This window comes from Bos taurus, chromosome 19 (genome assembly GCF_002263795.3).
Source record: "Bos taurus isolate L1 Dominette 01449 registration number 42190680 breed Hereford chromosome 19, ARS-UCD2.0, whole genome shotgun sequence".
NCBI classification, from domain to species: domain Eukaryota; kingdom Metazoa; phylum Chordata; class Mammalia; order Artiodactyla; family Bovidae; genus Bos; species Bos taurus.
In genome coordinates, this window is record NC_037346.1 from 50,816,060 (window position 1) to 50,839,501 (window position 23,442).

At 52.2% G+C, this 23,442-nt stretch overlaps 2 protein-coding genes across 15 annotated transcripts; one reads left to right on the top strand and one right to left on the bottom strand.

The window, feature by feature from the left end:
* Positions 1-83: 83 nt before the first annotated feature.
* Positions 84-23,005, bottom strand: GPS1 (G protein pathway suppressor 1). Of its 11 annotated transcripts, none has more exons than XM_059878089.1 (15): positions 5,244-5,312; positions 4,873-5,073; positions 4,263-4,355; positions 3,525-3,706; positions 2,913-3,203; positions 2,669-2,804; positions 2,505-2,582; positions 2,264-2,324; positions 1,741-1,826; positions 1,438-1,532; positions 1,224-1,329; positions 1,058-1,138; positions 838-975; positions 633-767; positions 84-550 (listed from the first exon to the last, which is right to left on the bottom strand). In XM_059878089.1, exons 1-15 carry the CDS (start codon positions 5,274-5,276, stop codon positions 476-478), a joined length of 1,791 nt encoding a protein of 596 aa, XP_059734072.1. In that variant the 5' UTR covers positions 5,277-5,312; the 3' UTR covers positions 84-475.
* Positions 5,364-9,467, top strand: RFNG (RFNG O-fucosylpeptide 3-beta-N-acetylglucosaminyltransferase). Of its 4 annotated transcripts, none has more exons than XM_024980980.2 (8): positions 5,364-5,697; positions 6,242-6,290; positions 6,833-6,935; positions 7,027-7,198; positions 7,492-7,580; positions 7,681-7,846; positions 8,411-8,496; positions 8,570-9,467. In XM_024980980.2, the coding sequence occupies exons 1-8, from the start codon at positions 5,416-5,418 to the stop codon at positions 8,649-8,651; spliced, it is 1,029 nt and encodes a 342-aa protein (XP_024836748.1). In that variant the 5' UTR covers positions 5,364-5,415; the 3' UTR covers positions 8,652-9,467. The 4 variants fall into 4 exon arrangements, with proteins under 4 accessions (XP_024836748.1, XP_059734590.1, XP_024836749.1 ...); XM_059878607.1 differs by having other exon boundaries at positions 8,940-9,467; XM_024980981.2 differs by having other exon boundaries at positions 7,045-7,198.
* Positions 23,006-23,442: the final 437 nt, after the last annotated feature.

A 23,442-nucleotide genomic window follows, 5' to 3' on the forward strand; every position in this document is an offset into this window, starting at 1 on the left:
ACGCGCTGGCCTCAGCCCTGCAAAGCCGAGTAGAGCATGAGGAAGGGGGCCCCACAGAGACAGGAAGGAGTGGTACCAGGGGCTGTTCTCAGGCTGCCCTTTAATGGACTAAGATTCAATAACGCTGCAACCTCAAACGATGCGTCAACGTGGAGGCTGGGAGGCAGTGCTGCCAGGTGGGGGCCCCAGATGCCATGTTGGTGAGCCCTGTCGGCTTCTCCTTCAAGGAAGGCCCACCTCCCCAGGGCGCCGGCACAAGGTGCAGCGGGGGGGCGGGGCACAAGAATCTGGGCACATGGAAGCCCAGGCGGGGGCGCCGAGGACTAGCGTCAGTCAGCAGCCAGACCCCTGCAAGTGGGCCACAGGCAACACCTCCGGAAGTGCCGCTGGAGCAGATGAGAGAGGCCCAGGAGTCCGAGGGTGGGGGGTGGGCAGGGTGGGGGTGCGCAGACCATCCTGGAGACGGAGGTTGCTCTTACATGTTGGTGCTCATCCGGGACTGGCTGTTGGCCGGTGTCAGCTCCCCTTGGCTCCCTTCCCGGGGAGGGGACTGCAGTGGAGACAAAGGCTCAGACCAGGAAGGTGTGTGCGCCCATCCCAACCCCCAGTCCCAGGGCTGTCCCCGCCCACACCTTGACGTGGATCTGGTTGCGCAGAACAGCTGCCCGTAGGATCATGGCTTTGGCACGGCGCTGGAACTCCTTGCCCATGAGCAGAGACTTCTCAAAGGTGGTGCTGCGTTGATCTACGTCCCGGGCATACAGGATCTGTGGAGGTGCAAGGTTCAGTGGGGCCCAAGGTCCCCCTCCTGCACCCCACGGCCCTGAATCCAGCCACCTTGCTGTGGGAGTCGATGCGGGCGTTGATGAGCCCCTCCAGGATGAGCTGCGTCAACTCATCCTCTAGCGCCGCTACTGTGGTGTTGAAGGCTGTGGCCATCTTGCGCATGTCAGCTGACACGTAGGGGCTAAAATACTGCAGAGCAGAGGGACATGAGTTACCCGAAGGTGCCTTTGTAGTGCCCTGCCTTGGCCTCAGCCTCCACCAGAACGCTTACCTGAATGAGGGCCCGGTTGCGAATCTGCGTGTACAGGGTCCTGACGTGGGGAGCCAAATACATGTCTAGCAGCAGGTTGTCCTGGTGAGGACAGCCAATCAGGGACAGCTTGCCCCAGGCCTTCTGAACTTGCCTGCCCTCCCAGCCAGGCCGCCAGGCCTCTCACCTTCATCTCATCCAGCATTTTCAGGCACGAGGCATACTTGGACTCGTAGAATTTGAAGATAATGTCCCGAACCTGTGGCTCCAGCTCCAAGAACAACTTGAAGGAGCTGCAGATGCCAGACTCCTCAGAGCTGGCCCTGCCCGCCCACCCGCCCTGGAGGCAGCCAGGGGCACAGGAGCAGGGCGACAGGGCCCAGCACCCAGCCTCCACCCACCTGCTAGAGATGACGTTGCGCTGCAGCTCCTGCCGGTCAAAGGTGGCCAAAGCGCACAAGCCGCCGTACACGGCCACATTGCTGGGGGAGAGCAGCTGAGGGGCAAGGAGGTGATCAGAGTCCTGGGGTCAATGCCAGGCAGCACAGAAGTCTGGGCCAGGCCCACCCTATCTCACCCATCACCCCGTCAGAATGCCTAGGACCTCATGAGGATGAGCCCCCAACAGAAAGCCCACCTCTTGAGCCCTCAGCCTGCTTCCCAAGTTCCAGTGAGGTCTCCCCAGAGACCCTTATGCCCCTCACCTCAGGGAAGTCGCAGTGGTCGAAGGAAGCCAGCAGAAAGCACTTGGCAGCCTGCTTGTACTTGCGTGCTGCCAACTCAGCCAAGCCTGGGGGGCAGCAGGGGGAGGAAGGATGAAGCCCAGAGGAAGCTGCCCATCAACAGGCGCACCTGGGACAGAAATGCTGGCGAGGGAGAGGTGACCTCGTCGGCCAGCATCAGCAGCTTTCTGGGAGAGCAAGGCACCCAAGGAGGCCGAGCAGCTGCTGTTACTACTGCAAAGGGCACCCGAGCTGTTCAGCTGACGGGGTGGGAATAGCGGTGAAGGGGGGGACGGGGATGGAAGTGGGGGTAACCAGCCAGGATGGCAGCTATCAGAAGGCAATGCCTCTACCCCCAACCACAGGTTACTACCCCATGACCTCCCTGAGAGGGACGTGAGTTGGGCAAGTATCAGGGGTGTGCAGCACAGGTTTGGGGCTTGTGTGCTTCCTGGGCTGGGGTCATTTGGGGTGCCCTCCTGCCCCTATGCCCCAGGGTCCTTACCTGCCGCACACTTGAGCTTGGTGAGGATGGCCTGAGTCTGGGTGTCACGCTCCCCACGCTGCTGCAGGAGAAGGTGGCACAAGTGAGCGACCCATGCCCTCCATACCCGCATCAACTCCCAGGCATCCAGCTCCAGCCTAAAAGGAGCAGAGGCAGACTCCAGGAGGACGGGGCCCACCAGGGTCAGTAGTGGTCAGGGCTCCTGGATCAGGGTTTGAGGGGCGGAGAGCTACTGTTTTACCTCGGCGATTTCCGGGGTGGACTCTGCCTTGCTGACGTAGCTCAGCACATGAGACCAGTTCTGCAAGTAGACGCTGACCTGGCAGGCAGATGGGATGCCCTCAGCCTGGGCGCCCCTCCCGGTCCACTGGCACTGCTGCCCTGTGGCCACCCAACCGGGCCCACCTTGATGACGTTGAGGCACATGTTAATGACGTGCTTGGCGCTGGTGCAGTAGTCCCGGGCCCGGGAGTAACACTTGAGGGCGTTGCTGAGATCCCCACAGTCCAGGTAGTGGTCACCCAGGTCATCGTGTCCACGCCTGTGGGTCCAGGCACAAGTGGTCATTGGCCAGCTGTCCAACCCCTGACTCCAAGGGGACACCTGAAGCTCTCTTGATGAAGCCCACCCCCCAGCCCCCTGGACATACCTGATGCTCTCCTTGATAGAATTGCCCTTGTAGTTCTTCAGATCTGTGTCCAACTTCTCCAGCTTCAGCAAGGCCTTCTTTCTCGTGGCCTCCACCCAAGCTGTGTCCAAGGGTGGGGGCTCCACGCCACTCTCAGGGATGGCATCAGGTGCATTCTGCAGCTCCCTGAGGGAGGACCTGGCCATCAGGGGCCCACGTGCAGGGGGGGCGGGTGCCTCCCAGCGGCCCTCACCCCCATCGGGAGAGCGCCCAGTTGGCACAGGGGCAGCTGTGACAGCAGGAGCCCGCAGCCTGGCGGGAAAGCCCAGCAAGAAATAAGTCACACAGCTGTGCCGAGAAGCAAGAAGTTGCCGTCTCCACAGGCTCTGCCCGGTGTCAGAACTGCACACGCGCACACACGCGTGCAGATGTGGAGAGAGTCTGAACGCTCAGCAAGGAGAGTGAGAATCTCGCCCATTGAGCCGTTCCCCATCCCCTCCTGGCTTTTCAACAAGAAAGCCAGATCACTGTGTTCTGGAGCCAAATGCTGCAGGAGCACAAGAAAGACCCCTGCCTGCGCTGGCCATACACTACACCCTGTCCCTGCCCCACCTTGCTGAGCCCTGGCCTCACCTGGCAGCCTCCGAGAGCTTGCGGTGGATCTCCTCGTACATGTCCACATTGAAAGTCCTCTGCACAAAGGACAGGGCCATCTTCAGGGCCTCCACTCGCAGCGGCGGGCAGTGGTCAGCAATGAACTGCAGTCGCTCGATACGCATCAGGCCACTATAGCTGGCCGCATATTGCTCCAGATCCTGGGGGCAGAGGTGGATTGTGCAAGCTGGAACCCTGGACCCCAAGCCCCCACCAGTGGATCAGGAGCCGGGACACGTGGGCACCAAATCAACCACTGTCTGGGGTCTGAGGAAAGACCACTCAGGATGGGCCAGTGCACGGGCCTGGAGTAAAGCTCTGCCCTGGGGATGAATGGTCACAGCCATGTAGGCAGCCAGTCACCAGGCTGAGCAATGAGGAGGCAGGGCTTCCCAAGGTGGGCCCCAAGGAAGACCTGTCCTCACAGTGAGACTTGACCTTCAGGGGGCCTGGCACAAGGCGCTTCTCCATGTGGGGGAGAAGAAGCTGCAGGGTCTGGAGGAGGCCAGTAACCCATTAAAAACGGGCAACTAGATATTTTAGTCCATTTGGTGGCAGAGTCAGACACGACTGAGCAACCGAACAACAACAAAGGAAGTCTAAAGGTTTCTGAGTTAGAAAAACACGTGGTCAGGGAGCCTAGCCTGGCCTTCCCGGCAGGACTGACACTCAACCAGCCCCTGACCCACCCCGAAGAGAGCCTGTCAGACTCCATACCAGGGTGGGGTTCTCCACCACGTAGTTGACATCGGGCGCATTCTGCGGGTCCTCCTGGGGGTCCACGTCAATCTGCATGGGCTCCACGGCCCCCTGCAACACGGGGGGTCACCTTGGCACCTTGAGAGGGAGAAGCCCAAGGAGGGCGAGAGGCCCTCACTGTGCCCAGCTCAGCTCTGCCCGCCATCTCCCAGGCGGGCGGGATTCTGTCCCAAGACCTTCCCCACTGCCCACCAAGTCCCGCGCCGCCACACCAGGGATGGGGCTCCTGGCCAGACTGTTGGCTCAAGAGCTGAACGCTCGGCCGGACCATGATGGCCCATCTCTGGGGCGGGAACCAGACGCCGGAGGACCACTGCCCAGGGACCCCCAAGGGTCGCTACGCGCTCCCAGCCGCCATCCTGACAGCAGCCTCCTCCAAGCCACGGGGAAGACACGGGCGGCCTCGACCCCGGTGCGGCCAAGCAGCCGGAGCCGCAGCGCCGGGCGAGTCCCGCGGCTGGACCGGGCCGCAGTCGCGGCCGGGAGGCGGGAGTGGGGCACCTGGGCGCCCTGCGAGGCCCGGCGGGCGGGCGGGCGGGCTGGTCCTGGCCCCTGTCCTGAAAGGTACCTCATAAAGCAGCGTACAGGCCGACAGGCTGGCGCTCAGGCTGAAGTCCCCGGCCGTGCCCGGCAGGAAGAGCTCTGACCTACCGCTGGGAGGGGTGCAGTGCACATCTGCCACTGACGACGCGGCCGCGTTGGGGGCCGGGCCACCCTGCATTCTGTCCTGACTCTCTGCACCCCCCGACCCTGACACAGAGCTGGCTGGCTGCTGAAGGAGAGAGAGCGTTAGCGCGCCGGGCCTGCCGGGGCCGACGGGCGGGACGCTGCGGCCGGAGCCCGGGCGCGAGAAGGACGCCGCGCGAGGGGCGCGCACGGCCGGCTCCGCTCCGGCCCGGCGGCGGGGACGCGGAGGGGCCGCCGGCCGCGGCTCGTTACCTGCAAGTTAAACACCTGAACCGGCAGCGGCATCTTCGCCCACCCCGCCGCGGCGCACCGTCCACTTCCGGGGCAGCGCGGCCGCGACTTCCGGGTCGCGGCGTGGGCGGGGCGGCTCTTAAAGGGGCCGCGGCGCGCCTGGCCGGGCGGTGCCCGCGGGTCCCGCGGCCGCATGAGCCGCGCGCGGGGGGCGCTTTGCCGGGCCTGCCTCGCGCTGGCCGCGGCCCTGGGTGCGCTGCTGCTTTTGCCGTTGCCCCGCGCGCCTGCGCCCGCGCCAACCCCGAGCCGGGCCCTGGCCCCCGGCTCCGGCCCGCGCGCGCCCCCTGCCCGGCCCGCCACCGCCCCCCGCCTGCGGCCCGACGACGTCTTCATCGCGGTCAAGACCACCCGAAAAAACCACGGGCCGCGCCTGGGGCTACTGCTGCGCACTTGGATCTCCCGGGCCCGACGGCAAGTGGGTCCCGCCCGGGGACCCCGCCGACTCCGGAATCCCCGCTGACTCGGGACACCCCCACCACCACCCCAGCCCCCGCCTCTGGCCAACTCGCACGCCCTGAGATCCCCGCTCCTTCATCCTCAAACTTGCATCCTGCCCTGGACCCCACCCAGGATCCACCCGAAGACCCCCTACCCACAGATGTGTCCCCAGCATGGCTGTCAGGCCCAGGCCTGAGAATGCAGGGACCCAGGACCCCCAGTGCCCACCCGCTCCTGCCCCTTTTTGGGCTCTAGTCTTGAGTGGGTTCTCCCGGATGACACTGGGCTGAGACCCCAGAAACTCCTCCAGCAAGAGGAAGCCTGGTCCTAGCAGCACTGGGGATGCTGCGGGTAGAGCAGGCTGTCCCTGGCTCACCACCCTCCCTTCTCCTGGATCCCCAAACCCAGGCTCACCTGTCCAGCTTCATTCACCCTTGCTCACCAGGTCAAGGCCCTGCCAGGCCCAGAGTCCCTGGGGTGGAGGGCTGCCCCTTGAAACCTCACAGGTCATCTCTCTACAGACGTTTATCTTTACCGACGGGGATGACCCTGAACTACAGCTCCAGGGAGGTGAGTGCCCTCCCCAGCCCAGCCCGGCTGCCGTGTCTGAGGGGTCTCCTCAGCTATCTCTCGATCCAGTGCCACGCAGCCCCCTGCTGTGTACACAGGTCCAGAGAAGTTAAGGCACCTGCTTAGGGTCATACAGCTGGTAGAGAAAGCCTGGCATCCAGGGTCTACCCTTCCAGCCATGCTTTGGTCACTGGCTGAGTTCCCAGGGCCTCTGGCTGGAGCCACGTCCCCTGAAGAAAGGCCAGCAGGGAACCATGCTTTCCAGGCCTGCCCTGATGGGGATGGTCCAGCCTGTCAGTCCTGTTTCCTGGTGGGTTTGCTTTCATGGGATTCCAAGTGTTGTCATCTGCCTGGACCTCGGATGGTGGCAACAGGGTCAAATGAGCAAGGCCAAGACAGGACTGTGATTGGGTCCGACTTCATGGTCTTGAACAGGACAGGCCTCGTGCCAGCCAGCCAGCAGCATTTAGCCCAACTTTAGTGGGGTGGGCTGGCAGCAGGTCTTACCCCGGCCCTCGTGCTTCCGTTTCTCCAATGGGCAGGTGGCCATGTCATCAACACCAATTGCTCTGCCGTGCACACCCGCCAGGCTCTGTGCTGCAAGATGTCAGTGGAATATGACAAGTTTATTGAGTCCGGACGCAAGTATGTGGTGGCCCAGGGCCAAGGGAGGCTGGGCCCCAACTTGGGTCAGGGGCTTCCCCACCCCCACCCTCTGGGCCCAGCCTGGCTCCAGGCTTCTACACGTTCCCAGGTGGTTCTGCCACGTGGATGATGACAACTATGTGAACCCCAAAGGCCTGCTGCAGCTGCTGTCCACCTTCTCACCCAGCCAGGACATCTACCTGGGGCGGCCCAGCCTGGACCACCCCATCGAGGCTACCGAGAGGATCCAGGGAGGTGGAACCGTGCGTGCTGGGGCGAAGCGGGGAGGAGCAGCTGAGAGTATGGAGACCCCAGCAAGGAAGGGCTGGGGTTGATGCCCAGTCCACCCAGATGGGGTGTTTTGGGAACTGGGGCAAGACAGGAGGGGCTGGAGCCACAGGCAACTGAGTTGTGAAAGCCCCTGTCCTCTCATGCCTTGGGAAGCTTCTGCCCCTGGGCCTGGGAGCAGTTAAGGGGCAGCTTAAGGACAATTCTCAGGGTGTCCAGATGTAGAGTTAGGATGAGGGACCCTGACTAGTGGCTCCCTCCTTTTCAGGTGACCACGGTCAAGTTCTGGTTCGCTACCGGTGGGGCCGGGTTCTGCCTAAGTAGAGGCCTTGCTCTCAAGATGAGCCCATGGGCCAGGTGATGGAGGCATGGCGGGGGGGAAGCAGGTGCTGGCTGTTGGGGGTTGGGGTTCCCCAAGGCTGGAGAGGCGCTGACCTGTCCCCACTCTGCTCCCCAGCCTGGGTGGCTTCATGAGCACAGCCGAGCGGGTACGGCTGCCAGACGACTGCACGGTGGGCTACATCGTGGAGGGGCTGCTGGGCGCTCGCCTGCTGCACAGCTCGCTGTTCCACTCCCACCTGGAGAACCTACAAAAGCTATCACCCGACACCCTGCTCCAGCAGGTAGGCCAGCTGGGCCCCTGCCGCTTCCATGGCCGTCCCTACATGGGGGCCATGCCCCCGTGGCCCCCCCAACTGAGCAAGGGCTCAGGGAGGGATTCTGGTGAGACAACTGTGGGTCCCAGCATGGCAGCAAAGTTTCGTGGACCCTGAATCCAGGCTACTGGGACCTGGAGTCCCAGCCATGGAGACCCCCAGGCTCACATGAGGGCCTGTTTGTAAAGAGCAGCTGCTGCAGCTTCCAGAAGGTGGCCCTGGGCAGCAGGGCTAGGGACAGTGGTCTGGGCATGACCAGTGTTACAGACCTGGCCCAGGCAGGGGGTTCAGGATCTCTCGCCCCTACACGTGTGCCAGCGGCCTCCCCCAGGTATCTGCTGTGCTGGCCACACCTCTCAGCCCCCATCAAGCCCCATCACCTTTCCGTGGTGTTCTGAGCTTGCCCTAAGAATGCTGACTTGGGGTGGGGCAGCGGGGGCCCTGGAATCCAGGAGGCCAAGCAGCGTCTCTGTTGGAGAGCAAGGTGGGAGGTGCCAGCCCTGAGTGACTCTGCCTCCTCTCCTCCCTCAGGTCACCCTGAGCTACGGGGGACCTGAGAACCCACAGAATGTGGTGAACGTGGCTGGGGGCTTCAGCCTGCAGCAGGATCCCACGCGGTGAGCCGGCCGTGGGGAGGAGTGCTAGGGCCAGCCCACCCCTCCCGCAGCCTGACCCCCACTTCCCTCCCAGGTTTAAGTCCATCCACTGCCTTCTCTACCCGGACACGGATTGGTGTCCTGTGCAGAAGCAGAGCGACCTTGCCCCTCGGTGATCCCCGACCCCAAAGTCTGGCTCTGCCCCAGATGCAAGTGGCCGAACAGTGCTGGAACAGTGCTGCCCCCTCCTGGGCTCAGTTGGCTACTCCAGGCGGCGACGGCCGGGCCCTCATCCAGGGAGATACGGGCGCCCAGCAGGCGCTCCAGCTGACCGGCAGGGCTTCCCAAAGCCCCGGGCGGGCCCGGGTGACCCTGGCGCTGTGGGAGAGGAGGACAGTGCTGGGGGTCTGGGAGGGGGCTGGCATCCGCCTCCCAGGGCTCCATCCTGTTCCCCTCACCTGCAGGAGAGAGGATTCTAGGCCAGGGTGGTGTGTGAGATGCTGCCCCCTAGTGGTGACTTCCGGACGCTTTCCTTGCTGTTCTCTTGGGATGCCACCCTTCCCACGGGAGCCCAGCCAGGGCCTCTGCCTCCACGGGGAACTGCACGCAAGGCTGAAGACCCTCTGGACAGCTGTGCTCTTGGGTGCAGCTTACTCCTAGCCAGGTTGTCCCCATTCAGAGGCACCTTCTCGGGGTCTCTTGGCCGAGAGGTCCTTCCTGAGGGATCTCGAAGACACTTTTCCTGCACTCTGACTCATTGCTCAGTACTTTCCATCCTTCCCTGCTCCCGGGGGCTGCAAGTCCATGAATCAACAGGAGCCTTTTGTTTGGGGCCCCCTCTGCAGTGAGACGTCCCCATCCCCGCCAGCCGACCCACACTGACCTTGACAGTGCCTTTCCACAGGAGGAGGAAACAGAACAAGGGGAGCCAGCACCTGCCTTCTGGTCTCCCGCGCTGCTGTTGCAACAAGTGAATAAAGGCTTGATTGTTACTCTCTGTTGCTCATTGTGTTAATTAACCAGTGACACCTGGCAGCTCAGCTCCAGGCAGGGCCACACAGCATCTAGCTCCTTCCCATGAAGGCACTGCCCGAGACCAGCTCCCTCCCAGGCAGATCTGTGTTCCTTACAGCCTTGCCGGCCCACCTGAGCCTAAAGCTGCCCACTGGGCTCTTCACTGTGAGCTGAAGAGTATATGGGGTGTGGAGGTGGGGCTCCTGCAGGGAATGATACAAGCAAGACAAACCTTGCTCCAGAAGGCAGACTGCCTGTTAAGACTTACCTTTGCAGCATACTGTGGGACTGGTGTGTGTGTGCCAGCATGCACAGAAGCATACATGAGTGCATGTGCCTGTGTGCATGGGTGTCCACACGTGTGCTTGCGTGTATCTGTGAATTGCCGTGTAAATGTGTGTATTGAGTGTGAATGCGCATTGCTGTGTACATGTAGGCAGGTGTATGTGTATGTGCATAGGGCAGGCCAGCAACACCTGGTAAGCAGGTTGGAGTCAGCATGCACTGGTGGTCAGGCCAAGCAAGGTTCCTTGAAGAGGGGTATACAGCAGGTCACCAGGAAGTGTCCATCTGCAGCAGCCACCCACCCCTCTCATTGTGTTCCTAGATGTGGACTATGTAACAGCTCTCAAGACCTAGATACGCACTGAGCCCCCCAGACCCCAGTCCACTGGGCATCCACAGCACAGAACCAGGACAGCATCAGTTGGACCAAAATGTCCCTCCCCTGGCTGGAGCCACCTCAGGCCTGGATCTCTGGGCCAGGATCACCTCAGAGGTACAGACTCCTCTCTTACCGGGTCCAGAGGAACAGTCACTCCCAAGCCCCCAAACCACCTCCAAGGAGTGGTAGGACTGGCGGGCACCCCGAGGCTGCAGCATGGTCTGCCAGAATGGGTGGTCCATGTATTGTTCAGACAGAAAAAAGTCTTAAACACACAAAAATGTTTATATGTGATTGTTCCTGAAAAAAAATGAAAAATTGGTAAAAATGTTTTTTCTTCTTCCTTCGTTGTTCAGTTGCTTAGTCATGTCCAACTCTGCAGTCCAGCATGCCAGGTTCCCCTGTCCTTCACTGTCTCCCAAAGTGTGCTCAGATTCACATCCATCAAGTTGGTGATGTATCTGTTTCATCCTCTGCCACCGGCTTCTCCTTTGCCTTCAATCTTTCCCAGCATCAGCATCTTTTCCAATGAGTCGGCTCTTCACATCAGGTGGCCAAAGTATTGGAACTTCAGCATCAGTCCTTCCAATGAATAGTGTTGATTTCCTTGAGAGTTGACTTGTTTTCTCTTCCTACTTTTTGATATTTTACAAATACCAAAATATGTTGTATGATAGACATATATACTATGTATAATCAGAAAAAGTTAAAATTTTGGTAATTAGGGTTCAGAATTAAATTGTGTGTACTTGGCCCTCCATCTGACATTTTTTTGGACAACTGTTTACTAAGCATCAGTCCATCCCACATCACTGCATGCCAGAGGAATGATGATCTGCAAAATGAACCAGCTCTCGAGGCTGGAGAGAGGGCGTATTGGATGGAACCGCTGACACGTATGAGCTTTCTTTGAAGTGAAGTGAAGTGAAAGTCGCTCAGTCCTGTCCAACTCTTTGCGACCCCATGGACTATACAGTCCATGGAATTCTCCATGGCCACAGTATTGGAGTGGGTAGCTGTTCCCTTCTCCATTTTCCCAACCCAGGGATCAAACCCAGGTCTACCTACGTTGCAGGCGGATTCTTTTTTGCAGGCGGATTCTTTGCCAGCTGAGCCACAAGGGAAGCCCTGAGCTTCCATTGAAAAGAGTCGATCCTCATTATACTCCGTGTTTCCAAATTCACTCACATAATAAAACTGGTTTGGAACCCTCAAACCAATACTTAATTTCCTGGTCATTCTCAGACAAACCATGGTGAAAATTTTGAGTCATCCGATGCAACCATCCCCAACTGAGGTGGAACTAGGTGAGGCTCACCCCAGAGGATGAAGACAGCAGAGGGCAGTGCAGAGTAAAGCAAGAAACTCAATGGGAACTACATTCTAGAATTAGATTTTGGTGATAGTTACATAATTTTGTGAATGTAATAACAACAACAAAAAAACTCTAGTGAATTATACACTTCAAAACTGTACACTTTTTGATATGTGAGTGATGTCTCAATAAAGATGTTACTTAAAACGTAAGCCAAGATGAAATTAAAAATTGAAATAGTCCTATATTTATTCCATAATTTGAATTTGACAAAAATATTCCCATAAAAAATCTCTAGGATCAGATGGTTTCATTGGTGAATTATATCAAACATTTGGGGGAGGAATAACATCAATCTTATGATCTTCCAGAAAATAGATGAGAACAGTTCCCAGATCATTTCATGAGGCCAGCATTACTCTGGTACCAAAATCAGACAAACACGTTACCAAAAAATTGACCAGTTGAATCTAAATTTTACACGAGAGACTTCCCCTAGTGGTCCGGTGGCTAAGACTCTGCACTCCCAAGGCAGGGAGTCTGGGGTTCCATCCCTGATCAGGGAAATAGATCCTGCATGCTGCAAAGAAGATCAAAGACCCTGCGAACCACAACTAAGACCAAGCTCAGCCAAATCAATAATTTTTTTTCAAAAGCAAACTTGAAAAAGAACAAAGTTGAAGGATTTACACAGCCTGACGTCAAGACCTACTATGAGATGTTGATGAAAAATTAATCTGTTGATCTAGGAAAGAAATGGAAATTTTTATTCGAGCCAAATTTGAGGATTATAACCCAGGAAGAGCATCTCAGAAAGCTCTGAGAACCATCTGTTAGATGTCAAGGCACAGTTATATAAGTTTTTGAGACAGAGGGCCATACATCAAATGACATATTTTTAAAATACTTATTAACTAGCCGGTTTATTCGGCTGCATCAGGTCTCAGTTGTGGCATGAGGAATCTTAGTTCGGTCATGCGGGATCTTTTCCTTGTGGCACAGAGACTTTCTAGTCCTGGCTCTTGGGCTCAGCGGTTTCAGTGGTCTGACTTAGTCGCTCCACTGCATGTGGGATCTTAGTTCCCTGACCAGGGACCACACCCGTGGTGCTTGCCTTGCAAGGTGGATTCTTAACCACTACACCAGTAGCTTAGTCACTAAGTCGTGTCCGACTCTTGCGACCCCATAGACTGTAGCCCACCAGACTCCTCTGTCCACGGCATTTTCTAGGTAAGAATACTGGAGTGGGTTGCCATTTCCTTCTCCAAAGGATCTTCCCAATCCAGGGATCAAACTCAGGTCTCCTGTGCTGCAGGCAGATTCTTTACTGACTGACCCGCACCACCAGGGAAGACCCCAGATAACGTATGACTGACAGTTTACATGATCCAGATCTAAGTGTCATGCTAGTAAGTCACGTGACCCCATACGAGATGAAGAAGGAATGCTGTCTCTTCAGGAGTTGTCTAGTTGATGCTGGGAGAATGTTGCTCTTTTCAGTTGAGCCGGTATTCCTGCTGATGGGGGAGGCTTGAGTGATGCATAATCCAGACACACAATGCACAGTGAGGGGAGAACGTAGGCCAAAGGGCAGAGAAGATTTTTTCTTTAAATATCTCTTGTCTTGCCATAAAAATATGACTTTTATTTCACAAAGCTACAGTATGGAGACTGTGGTGCTGGCACTGGGACCAACAGATGGATCCATGGGACATGCAGCAGAACCCAGTCACAGATACACGCTTCTACCATCATAAGAGTTCCCAATAGAGTCATCAGAGCAATTTAAGGGGAAAAGTCTTTTCAGCAAATGGTGCCAGAATTAGTTTACTAATTAATTTTTTATAATTAAAAAAAAAAGATAACTTAGAGAAAGTATTAGTCAGGATGAGCTAGGCTGTGCTGCAGAAACCACTAAGCCCTGTAAGGAAATTTGTCCATATCACACTATGATATGCATGGGTGGCTCTCTTCTAATTGGTGAATCAGGAACTCAGGCTGCTTCTATCTTCAGGGCCCAGCATCTTGTAGTTTAAGCCCCCCTCAGATTGTCCAGGTGAAATGGAGGAGAAAGTGGAATGAAGGCACCAGATCCACACCACCTAAGCCCAGAAGTGACATTAATTTCCCACATTTCACTGGCTGAAAGAAATCACAGGGCCACCACAACAGCCAGGGAAGCTGGAACATGCAAAGAAACCCATGGGTTTGCTGAACTCTGTGGCATTGATGTTACAGAGATGTATGACCGACCTCAGTCAGTTCAGTTCAGTTCAGTCGCTCAGTCCTGTCCGACTCTTTGCAACCCCATGAATCACAGCACGCCAGGCCTCCCTGTCCATCACCAACTCCCGGAGTTCACCCAAACTCATGTCCATCGAGTCAGTGATGCCATCCAGCCATCTCATCCTCTGTTGTCCCCTTCTCCTCCTTCCCCCAATCCCTCCCAGCATCAGGGTCTTTTCCAATGAGTCAGCTCTTCGCATGAGGTGGCCAAAGGACTGGAGTTTCAGCTTTAGCATCAGTCCTTCCAATGAACACCCAGGACTGATCTCCTTTAGGATGGACTGGTTGGATCTCCTTGCAGTCCAAGGGACTCTCAAGAGTCTTCTCCAACACCAGAGTTCAAAAGCATCAATTCTTTGGCGCTCAGCTTTCTTCACAGTCCAACTCTCACATCCATACATGACCACTGGAAAAACCATAGCCTTGACTAGACAGACTTTTGTTGCCAAAGTAATGTCTCTGCTTTTGAATATGCTATCTAGGTTGGTCATAACTTTCCTTCCAAGGAGTAAGCGTCTTTTAATTTTATGGCTGCAGTCACCATCTGCAGTGATTTTGGAGCCCAAAATAAATAAAGTCTGACACTGTTTCCACTGTTTCCCCATCTATTTCCCATGAAGTGATGGGACCAGATGCCATGATCTTCGTTTTCTGAATGTTGAGCTTTAAGCCAACTTTTTCACTCTCCTCTTTCACTTTCATCAAGAGGCTTTTTAGTTCCTCTTCACTTTCTGCCATGAGGGTGGTGTCATCTGCATATCTGAGGTTATTGATATTTCTCCTGGCAATCTTGATTCCAGCTTGTGCTTCTTCCAGCCCAGTGTTTCTCATGATGTACTCTGCATATAAGTTAAATAAGCAGGGTGACAATATACAGCCTTGACGTACTCCTTTCCCAATTTGGAACCAGTCTATTGTTCCATGTCCACTTCTAACTGTTGCTTCCTGACCTGCATATAGGTTTCTCAAGAGGCATATAGGTTTCTCAGGTGGTCTGGTATTCCCATCTCTTTCAGAATTTGCCACAGTTTGTGGTGATCCACACAGTCAAAGGTTTTGGCATCGTCAATAAAGCAGAAATAGATGTTTTTCTGGAACTCTCTTGCTTTTTCAATGATCCAGAGGATGTTGGCAATTTGATCTCTGATTCCTCTGCCTTTTCTAAAACCAGCTTGAACATCTGGAAGTTCACGGTTCATGTATTGCTGAAGCCTGGCTTGGAGAATTTTGAGCATTACTTTACTAGCATGTGAGATGAGTGCAATTCAAGAAAATTAGAGATACCAAGGGAACATTTCATGCAAAGATGGGCTCAATAAAGGACAGAAATGGTATGGACCTAACAGAAGCAGAAGATATTAAGAAGAGGTGGCAAGAATACACAGAAGAACTGTACAAAAAAGATCTTCACGACCAAGATAATCACGATGGTGTGATCACTCACCTAGAGCCAGACACCCTGGAATGTGAAGTCAAGTGGGCCTTAGGAAGCATCACTACGAACAAAGCTAATGGAGGTGATGGAATTCCAGCTGAGCTATTTCAAAGCCTGAAAGATGATGCTGTGAAAGTGCTGCACTCAATATGCCAGCAAATTTGGAAAACTCAGCAGTGGCCACAGGACTGGAAAATGTCAGTTTTCATTCCAATCCCAAAGAAAGGCAATGCCAAAGAATGCTCAAACCACCACACAATGACCAACCTAGACAGCATATTAAAAAGTGGAGACATTACTTTGCCGAAAAAGGTCCGTCTAGTCAAAGCTATCGTTTTTCTAGTAGTCGTATATGGATGTGATGGTTAGACTATAAAGAAAGCTGAGCGCTGAAGAATTGATGCTTTTGAACTGTGGTGTTGGAGAAGACTCTTGAGAGTCCCTTGGACTGCAAGGAGATCCAACCAGTCAATCCTAAAGGAAATCAGTCTTGAATATTCATTGGAAGGACAGATGCTGAAGCTGAAACTCCAATACTTTGACCACCTGATGTGAAAGACTGACTCCTTGGAAAAGACCCTGATGCTGGGAAAGATTGAAGCAGGCGGAAAAAGGGACGACAGAGGATGAGATGGTTGGATGGCATCATCAACTCGATGGGCATGAGTTTGAACAAGCTCCGTGAGTTGGTGATGGACATGGAAGCCTGCCATGCTGCAGTCCATGGGGTCTCAAAGAGTCGGACACAATTGAGTGATTGAACTGAATACAAGTTCATGTGTCTGATACACAGTGAAACCAAATATATTGAAATGTTGGAGTCTGGAGCAAAGAAAGATTGATGGCAGGTCCAAACAAGGAAAACTGGAGGCTCATGCTCAGAAAAACCCTGAACTCCCGGATGGTTTTCCAGGGGAAGTTTTTAATAGGTAAAATTTGGCGGGAAGACTGCAGGGTTGTGAGTTTCTTCTGATTGGTTGGTGGTGAGGTAGCAGGGCGGTGCTCCAGGAATCTCGGCTCAGCCTGAAGTTACCATCCTCTACCTGAGTGGGGGTCTTAGTCTCTGCAGAAGAGCCCAAAACTATTGTTATGTATATTCCTTGAGGAGAAACCAGGACCCTGCCCCACAACTGCACTATTGTGTCTTGACTGCTCCTCTTCAGGCATCCCCTCCCTGCCTTAACTACTGTTTGAATCAGTGTTTTGGGACTCAGGGATACCAGGCCAAGGAGGCTGAATGAAGTCTATTTCCTACAAACAAGAAACGCGGAATAGAGAAAGGATTTGTACCTGGGAAGGCCCCACAGGATCCTACTCTGTTTGACCAAGTGGACTGAGGGAAAGATACTGGGTCTCTGATGTTGCTGGTGCCACATTCTCATTGTGTACTTATTATGACAGAAATATTTCAGCCAGTTAATCACCTTGTTTGCAGCTAGAACCACTCATAACTCATATGGAATATGAAACAAGGTCCATAAGTGTAAATTGTTTTTGGAAGGAGTACTAAGCGGAGACACAGCTTTCCAGGTGGCCCTAGTGGTAAAGAACCCACCTGCCAATGCAGGACACATAAGAGACATGGGTTCGATCCCTGGGTGTGGATGATTCCCTGGAGGAGGGCCTGGCAACTCAATCCAGTATTCCTGCCTGGAGAGTCCCATGGGCAGAGGAGCCTAGTGAGCTACAGTCCATAGGGTCGCACAGAGTCGGATACAACTGAAGCAACTTAGCACACACACTAAGTGGAAGAAGAAAAATTAAATAAAAAAGGTGTTGGGTTGTATCCCAAAGGCCTAAGGACTGTGCTTGGCCAGCTTCAAGACAGAAGAGCCCAGAGTCAGCAACAGAGCCATCAGTGGTTAAACGACTGGGGAGCTTCCAGGTCTGAAGTAACAGCCTACCATGTGCAGCTGACAGAGAGCAGGAAATGGTGGCAGTCTTCTTTCCTGGGAAATGGGGGGGTAACAGGGGAGATTGCCAATTATAGGGGAATTGACAACAGATGGGCTCATTAGTCACCAAGGAAACCAGTAAAGGGGCGTGCCCCTCACCAATCCTTTAGTAAGAACAATCAGTAGCTGAGGCCTGGGGCAAGTATGTAGGAAGGTCAGTCTTATGTTATACATGAAGCAGGCACTGGTTGGAAAGGGGATGTACAGAGAGCGAGAGAACAGTCATCTTGAGTGGCCTGAGCATACAGGAGGAATATAAAAAATAGAGAAGATATGGAAGGTAAGCCCCTCAGCTTGAGAGGGTGGCTCTGAGTCCAAGCTTGAACTGCTTGCTGCACAACAGGCCTGTAAATTGAGAGTAAGGATTAGCAACTTTTTTAAGAAAGCCAACAGACTGAGAAGATAGTGGGCTACTGTCCCAAAGAATCATCTTTCCAGAGTTAGAATTCAAGCTTCTTAAACTAAAAGGGGAGGGGGAAAGTTCTGGTTCTGGCCAGACTCTGGAGGGGATGTGTTAATTTCTTCCTGCCTACAGCCATTCACAGATGGGCCTAGTTGGGATATTTTGCAAGAGTTACACAAAAGTATTTTACCTGGGAGGCAGGGTTCCCAGAGATGGGCCATTCTGTGTAATTTAGTTAATAGGCAATATCCCTTAGGTAATTAACTTGTCAAAGGATACAAGGGTCTTCCCTATTATGGCTCCTGGGTGCTGCACACAGTTATAGGGGAAAGTCATTATCTTAATGTCTTTTAAGAGAAGGAGGGAGAAGCATTTGCACTTTGAAAAATCAGCAAGGGCAGAAGATCCTTTGGAAGTGTTACCAAGTTCAAGCTCGCTCTGCTGACTGCACAACAGGTCAGTGAATCTAAAGATGAGGTGTTGAGACAAGGAATATGACTTTATTCAGAAAGCCAGAAGGCTGAGAAGAGGGCAGACTAATGTCTCAAAACAACCATCTTGTCGGGACCTGGATGCCAGGTTCTTTTACAGAATAGAGAGGAGGAGGAAGTGAGGAAGTAAAGTAAAAAGGCCAGTAATCTAGCAAATGTCTTCTGAAATGGCCAATCTTGGGGAGGGGATGTATTAATTTCTTCTCTCTGTAGCCATTCACAGATGGGCAGGGGCGGATTATCTCTCTGTGAGCTGAATAGAAGCACTGCCGTTTAAGACGCAGAGTGGCAGGATCATGAGTCAGGCCATTGTGTATGATTTTAACAAAAGCAATGGAAAGCAAAGGTTAAAGTCAAAGACACAGATCCAACATGGAGTCAAAATTGGCTCTTCCCTGTAACAATCCCCCACTGTCAATGTCCATTCCACATCTTGTGGAAAAAAGAGTGACAATCATTCTAACTGCTTCGTCAGATGGATCTTTCTGTTATCAGTGCCAGTGTTCCAAATGTTGAGATTTTTCTTCTTTTATTCCACTTTGGAAAGTGTCTACTTTATCATTGTAGACTTTGAAATATTCACAACCTAAAAGTTGAAATTTCTTGGACTTCAAACCCAGAAGGCAACATCTCAAGCTAAAGAATTTAGCATTTTTCTATATATGGGGTCACACAGAGTCGGACATGACTGAAGCGACTTAGCAGTAGCAGCAGAGTACATCATGAGAAACACTAGGCTAGAGGAAGCACAAGATGGAATCAAGATTGCCGGGAGAAATATCAATAACCTCAGATATGCAGATGACACCACCCTCATGGCAGAAAGTGAAGAGGAACTAAAAAGCCTCTTGATGAAAGTGGAAGAGGAGAGTGAAGAAGTTGGCTTAAAGCTCAAAATTCAGAAAACTAAGATCATGGCATCCAGTCCCATCACTTCATGGAAAATAGATGGGGAAACAGTGGAAACAGTGTCAGACTTTATTTTGGGGGCTCCAAAATCACTGCAGATGGTGATTGCAGCCATGAAATTAAAAGACACTTACTCCTTGGAAGGAAAGTTATGACCAACGTAGACAGCACATTAAAAAGTAGAGACATTACTTTGCCAACAAAGGTCCACCTGGTGCTGAAGAATTGATGCTTTTGACCTGTGGTATTGGAGAAGACTCTTGAGAGTCCCTTGGACTGCCAGGAGATCCAACCAGTCCATCCTGAAGGAGACCTGTCCTGGGTGTTCATTGGCAGGACTGATGTTGAAGCTGAAACTCCAATACTTTGGCCACCTGATGCGAAGAGCTGACTCATTGGAAAAGACCCTAATGCTGGGAAAGATTGAGGGCAGGAAGAGAAGGGGTGACAAAGGATGAGATGGCTGGATGGCATCACCGACTCGATGGACATGGGTTTGGGTGAACTCTGGGAGTTGGTGATGGACAGGGAGGCCTGGTGTGCTGCCGTTCATGGGGTTGCAAAGAGTCGGACACGACTGAATGACTGAACTGAACTGATGTATGGTGTCAACTAAAAAGGTGTACAACATAAGAGTTGCGAGTTAAGTTTTATCTGGGGCAAAAAGGGGACTGTAGCCCGGGAGACAGCACCTCAGACAGCTCTGAGAGACTGCTTCAAAGAGGCAGTGGGGGGAAGGTCAATGTATAAGATTTTGATAAAGGGGGTATTCAATGCAATCAAGCGCTTGTTTTACAAAAGGTTTTCTGCTAATCACGAGGAGCTGATGTCACCCTGAAGGGATCTAGTGCTTGTCTAGATATGAAGAGATTCAAGGATTGGGTTCATGAAATCAGTTCCTGAAAATATCTAACTATCTAAAGACCTATTCCACCAATTTCCCTGGAGCACAGAGTACCTCTCTCTCCACCCTGAATTCCCCTCATAGGTATCGAAGTTCTGCAGCTGCAGCAGCACAGGGTTCAATCTCTGCAGAGGCAGATGGCAAATGCCCTTGTTGTTGTTGTCGTTCAGTCACTGGCAAATGCTCTTGGCAAGTGCTGATTTGTAGTTGACAATGGGAAGATTCAAGAGTCAGGGCTCACTGAAATCATTCCCTTGATATATACCCCTGGAGAGATTCCAATATATAATTATTTCTAAAAGCTCACCCAGAGCTCTTATCTCATGTGCATTTTCTTTCCTTAAAATTTCTTCACATCAAGTTACTTTCCTCACTGATAAATTTGCATCATCAAACATTAATACCAGGTATTAATTTAATATTGTTTCCCCAGTTCCCATGAACCTGAAACTCATTTTTGCTTAATTTCTCTTGTATTTAGGATTGTTTGATTTGTAAGCACTTAGTTTTCTTTAAACCAATTAAATAGAGCTCTTCTACACATTAACCGCAGCAATAATATCCAAGTGTTAGGTAGGTAGAATAGGGAAAAGGAGTCCAAAATGGCGGTGGCTAAAAGACAAGGAAGGTCAAAGGAAGGTCCGAGGACCAGAGTGAAAACTTCAGGCAGAACAAACAGCACTCCTGGCTAAGCCCAATTTGCATAGGGCAGGCCCAGGTGGAAGAAAAAACATATAAAAGGAGGGGCCAAAGCGCTTTCTCTCGGACTCTCTCTCTCGCGTGCATGCGCACGCTCTCTCTCTCTCTTTCTCTCTCTCACTCTCTCTCCCTCCCTCCCCACGCACTCCTCCACTCTCTTCTCTTCAAGTCTTGGATTCTCCTGCTATCTTCTAAATAAAATAGAGCTGTAACACTGATTTGCCTAAGAGCTGTAGCACAGTTTGTCCAAGACCCAAGAGCCGTGACGCACCGAGGGCTTTAATGTCCGTTGCTCCAAATCTTTGTTGTGACGAGACAAAGAACCGAGGAACATACACTCGCGTGACACAAGGCATATCCTGAGACATACATACATCCAGACAGACACAATGAGAGATCTCATTGCTTCACTGTCAAAACTTAGTCATGAATCAAATATCACAATATAAAACTCACTAGTTTATAAATAACTATTTGAATTTTAAAAATTTAAGTTTCTTCCCTTTTCACTGATATTTATGGAAAACAACTCAAGTTCTAAATTACTTGACCCTCTTTTCAAAGTTTGCATGTTAAAAAGATGGCAGAGGGCTTCCCTGGTGGCTTAGTAATTAAGAACCTGCCTGCCAATTCAGGAGACGTGGCTTCAATCCCTGGTGCAGGAGGATCCCACATGCCTCGGAGCAACTAAGCCTGTGCTTCCCGACTGTTGAGCCTAAAAAACTATTGTGCTCTAAAGCCTGGGAACCGCAACTACTGAAGCCCGCCTACCTAGAACCTGTGCTCTGCAGCAAGAGATGCCACCACAGTGAGAAGTCTGCATTAACAGGGAAGGTTTGGGGAGTTGTAAAAGGATTGATGACCTTTGCGTTATTCTCGGAGTCACACTCCTTGTCCTGTATAAAGACTATATTTGTCAAACAAGGGCAGTTTTGTTTTTTCTTCTTTCAAATAACTGAGTGGCTATCTCACTGATACTGAAGGACTGAAATACTCCTATGCCTATGTTGGAGAGTTTTACTTTTCCTCACTTAGCTCATTTTGGTAATCTACTTACAAACACTTTTGAGAATCTTCCCTAGGCTTCAACCAGTTATTTAAAATTTCCCATGGAAGACAGTGGAGGACAGAGAAACCTGGCATGCTGCAGTCCATGGGGTCACAACGAGTCATGACTTAGCAACTGAACAACAAAAGGGCTCCCAGGTGGGAGGGGAGCCTTCGAGGAAGTGCTTCCCATTCCAGCTGAGCAGTTACTACCAGGTGTCTATATGTTACCAAACCAGAGCAAACCAAAAGCTTACCAGCAGGAAAGTCACATTCCAAGTTGAATGGCAAAATGCCCCAAGATGACTTCCCCGTCCCATTAGATCTGTCACCTCTGCCCAGAGTGCCTTATAAACAGAATTTCCCTTCATGGGGAGAACTTCCCAAATTAGAACCGAAGTTCTCCAAACAGGAGCCTGAGGTTCCCCAAATGGAACCCAGCTTCCGCAAATGGAAGCACAGTTCCCAAATCGACAAGGTCCAAATTCTGCGGTTGAATCTTAATTTCCAGCTGTTCTGGTGGAAAAAGTTACTTGAGCATTTAGCTACAAAGAAGATCTTGTCCCCGAAAAGGGGATTGGACACTCTGACATATATAAGAAGCTATGTTGCAGGGTGAAATCCCCTAACTGGCATTCTAGATGTTATAAAAGCAAATGGTTTTGAATTTCCCCAGGGACTCCTGTGACTGGCACAGACTAAGATGTTTTCTGGTCCACCCTGCACTGATGTTTACCACAGAACACGTGGCACCTGTATCTATTAGAAAGTCAATCAATTTGTTTTGCACTGTCAAAGTTACCCGAGACTCCTCTGGAGAAATTAGAATCCAACACAAGTCCAAGGCTGTCACTAGGTCTCTTCATTTATTATCAGAGTGTTCCTCTCTTTTCCAAAATGCTTCTAACTGCAAGATCATATAATAATTGAATGAGCCATTCAGGGGCCATCACCGTTTGGACCTTCATATATCTAACATATGCCCCCAAAGGAATTTTTCTTCTGGATAAATGGGGTATTTCTCATTTTATAAGTTTGATAATACTAAAACACAAAAGACGTAGGCAAATTCCAACATAAACAAATTCCAGCATCAATGCACACAAAATCAAAGAACTGGTTCCCAAATGGAGTAGACTTACCCTACAAACCAAAGAACTGGTTCCCAAATCAGGAAGACTTACCCTACAAAGCCAATGAACTGGTTCCCAAATGGGGTAGACTTACCCAACAAAAACAGCAAACTAGTTCCCAATGAACCATTTCCAACTCAGGTACAGTCCAAATACAATTCTCCTCTCCAACAGGGTACCCCAACCAAATTGGCTCGTCCCATAAAGGAAAAGCCCAAACTGAGGGGTGAATATGTTCCTGGTGTGCACACTAGAGCAACTTAACCTACAAAATCAAGTCTGTCAACTCACAACACAAAAGGATACACAAAACGAAAACAAAACCAAGACAAACAAATGAGCTGGTTACTTAACTGGGTAGGCTTACCCTGCAAAATTGAATCTGTCAGCTCGCAGAAATTTGTAGTTCCCTTGCTTCAGCTGCCAAGCACTGAGGCAGTCAATGCCACTGCAGGGAATTTTGAAGGGAAGATCCTCAAGACAAATGGTCCCAGAAGCTGCTAGGGCCTTGCCTCTGTATTCCTTGACCGGGACCAACTAGCTGTAAGCAGCAAGCCCCCTGACTGGCTAAGCCAAATTTGTTACTGAGTCCAGGCTCACTCTGCTCACCTCACAACAGGTCAGTGAATCTACAGATGAGGTGTTGAGGCAAGAAATACAACTTTATTTGGAAAGCCCACAGACTGAGAAGATGGCAGACTAATGTCTCAAA

Coding starts and splice junctions, on each gene's coding strand:
- GPS1 (XM_059878087.1), bottom strand. CDS start 5,276: ATGCCGCTGCCGGTTCAGGTGTTTAACTTGCAG. Junction 2,325..2,504: donor CCACCCCGGAAATCGCCGAG/GTAAAACAGTAG, acceptor CTTCTCCTGCAG/CAGCGTGGGGAGCGTGACAC. Junction 551..632: donor GCAACCAGATCCACGTCAAG/GTGTGGGCGGGG, acceptor TCTCCACTGCAG/TCCCCTCCCCGGGAAGGGAG.
- RFNG (XM_059878607.1), top strand. CDS start 5,416: ATGAGCCGCGCGCGGGGGGCGCTTTGCCGGGCCTGCCTCGCGCTGGCC. Junction 5,698..6,241: donor TCTCCCGGGCCCGACGGCAA/GTGGGTCCCGCC, acceptor ATCTCTCTACAG/ACGTTTATCTTTACCGACGG. Junction 7,199..7,491: donor GGATCCAGGGAGGTGGAACC/GTGCGTGCTGGG, acceptor CCTCCTTTTCAG/GTGACCACGGTCAAGTTCTG.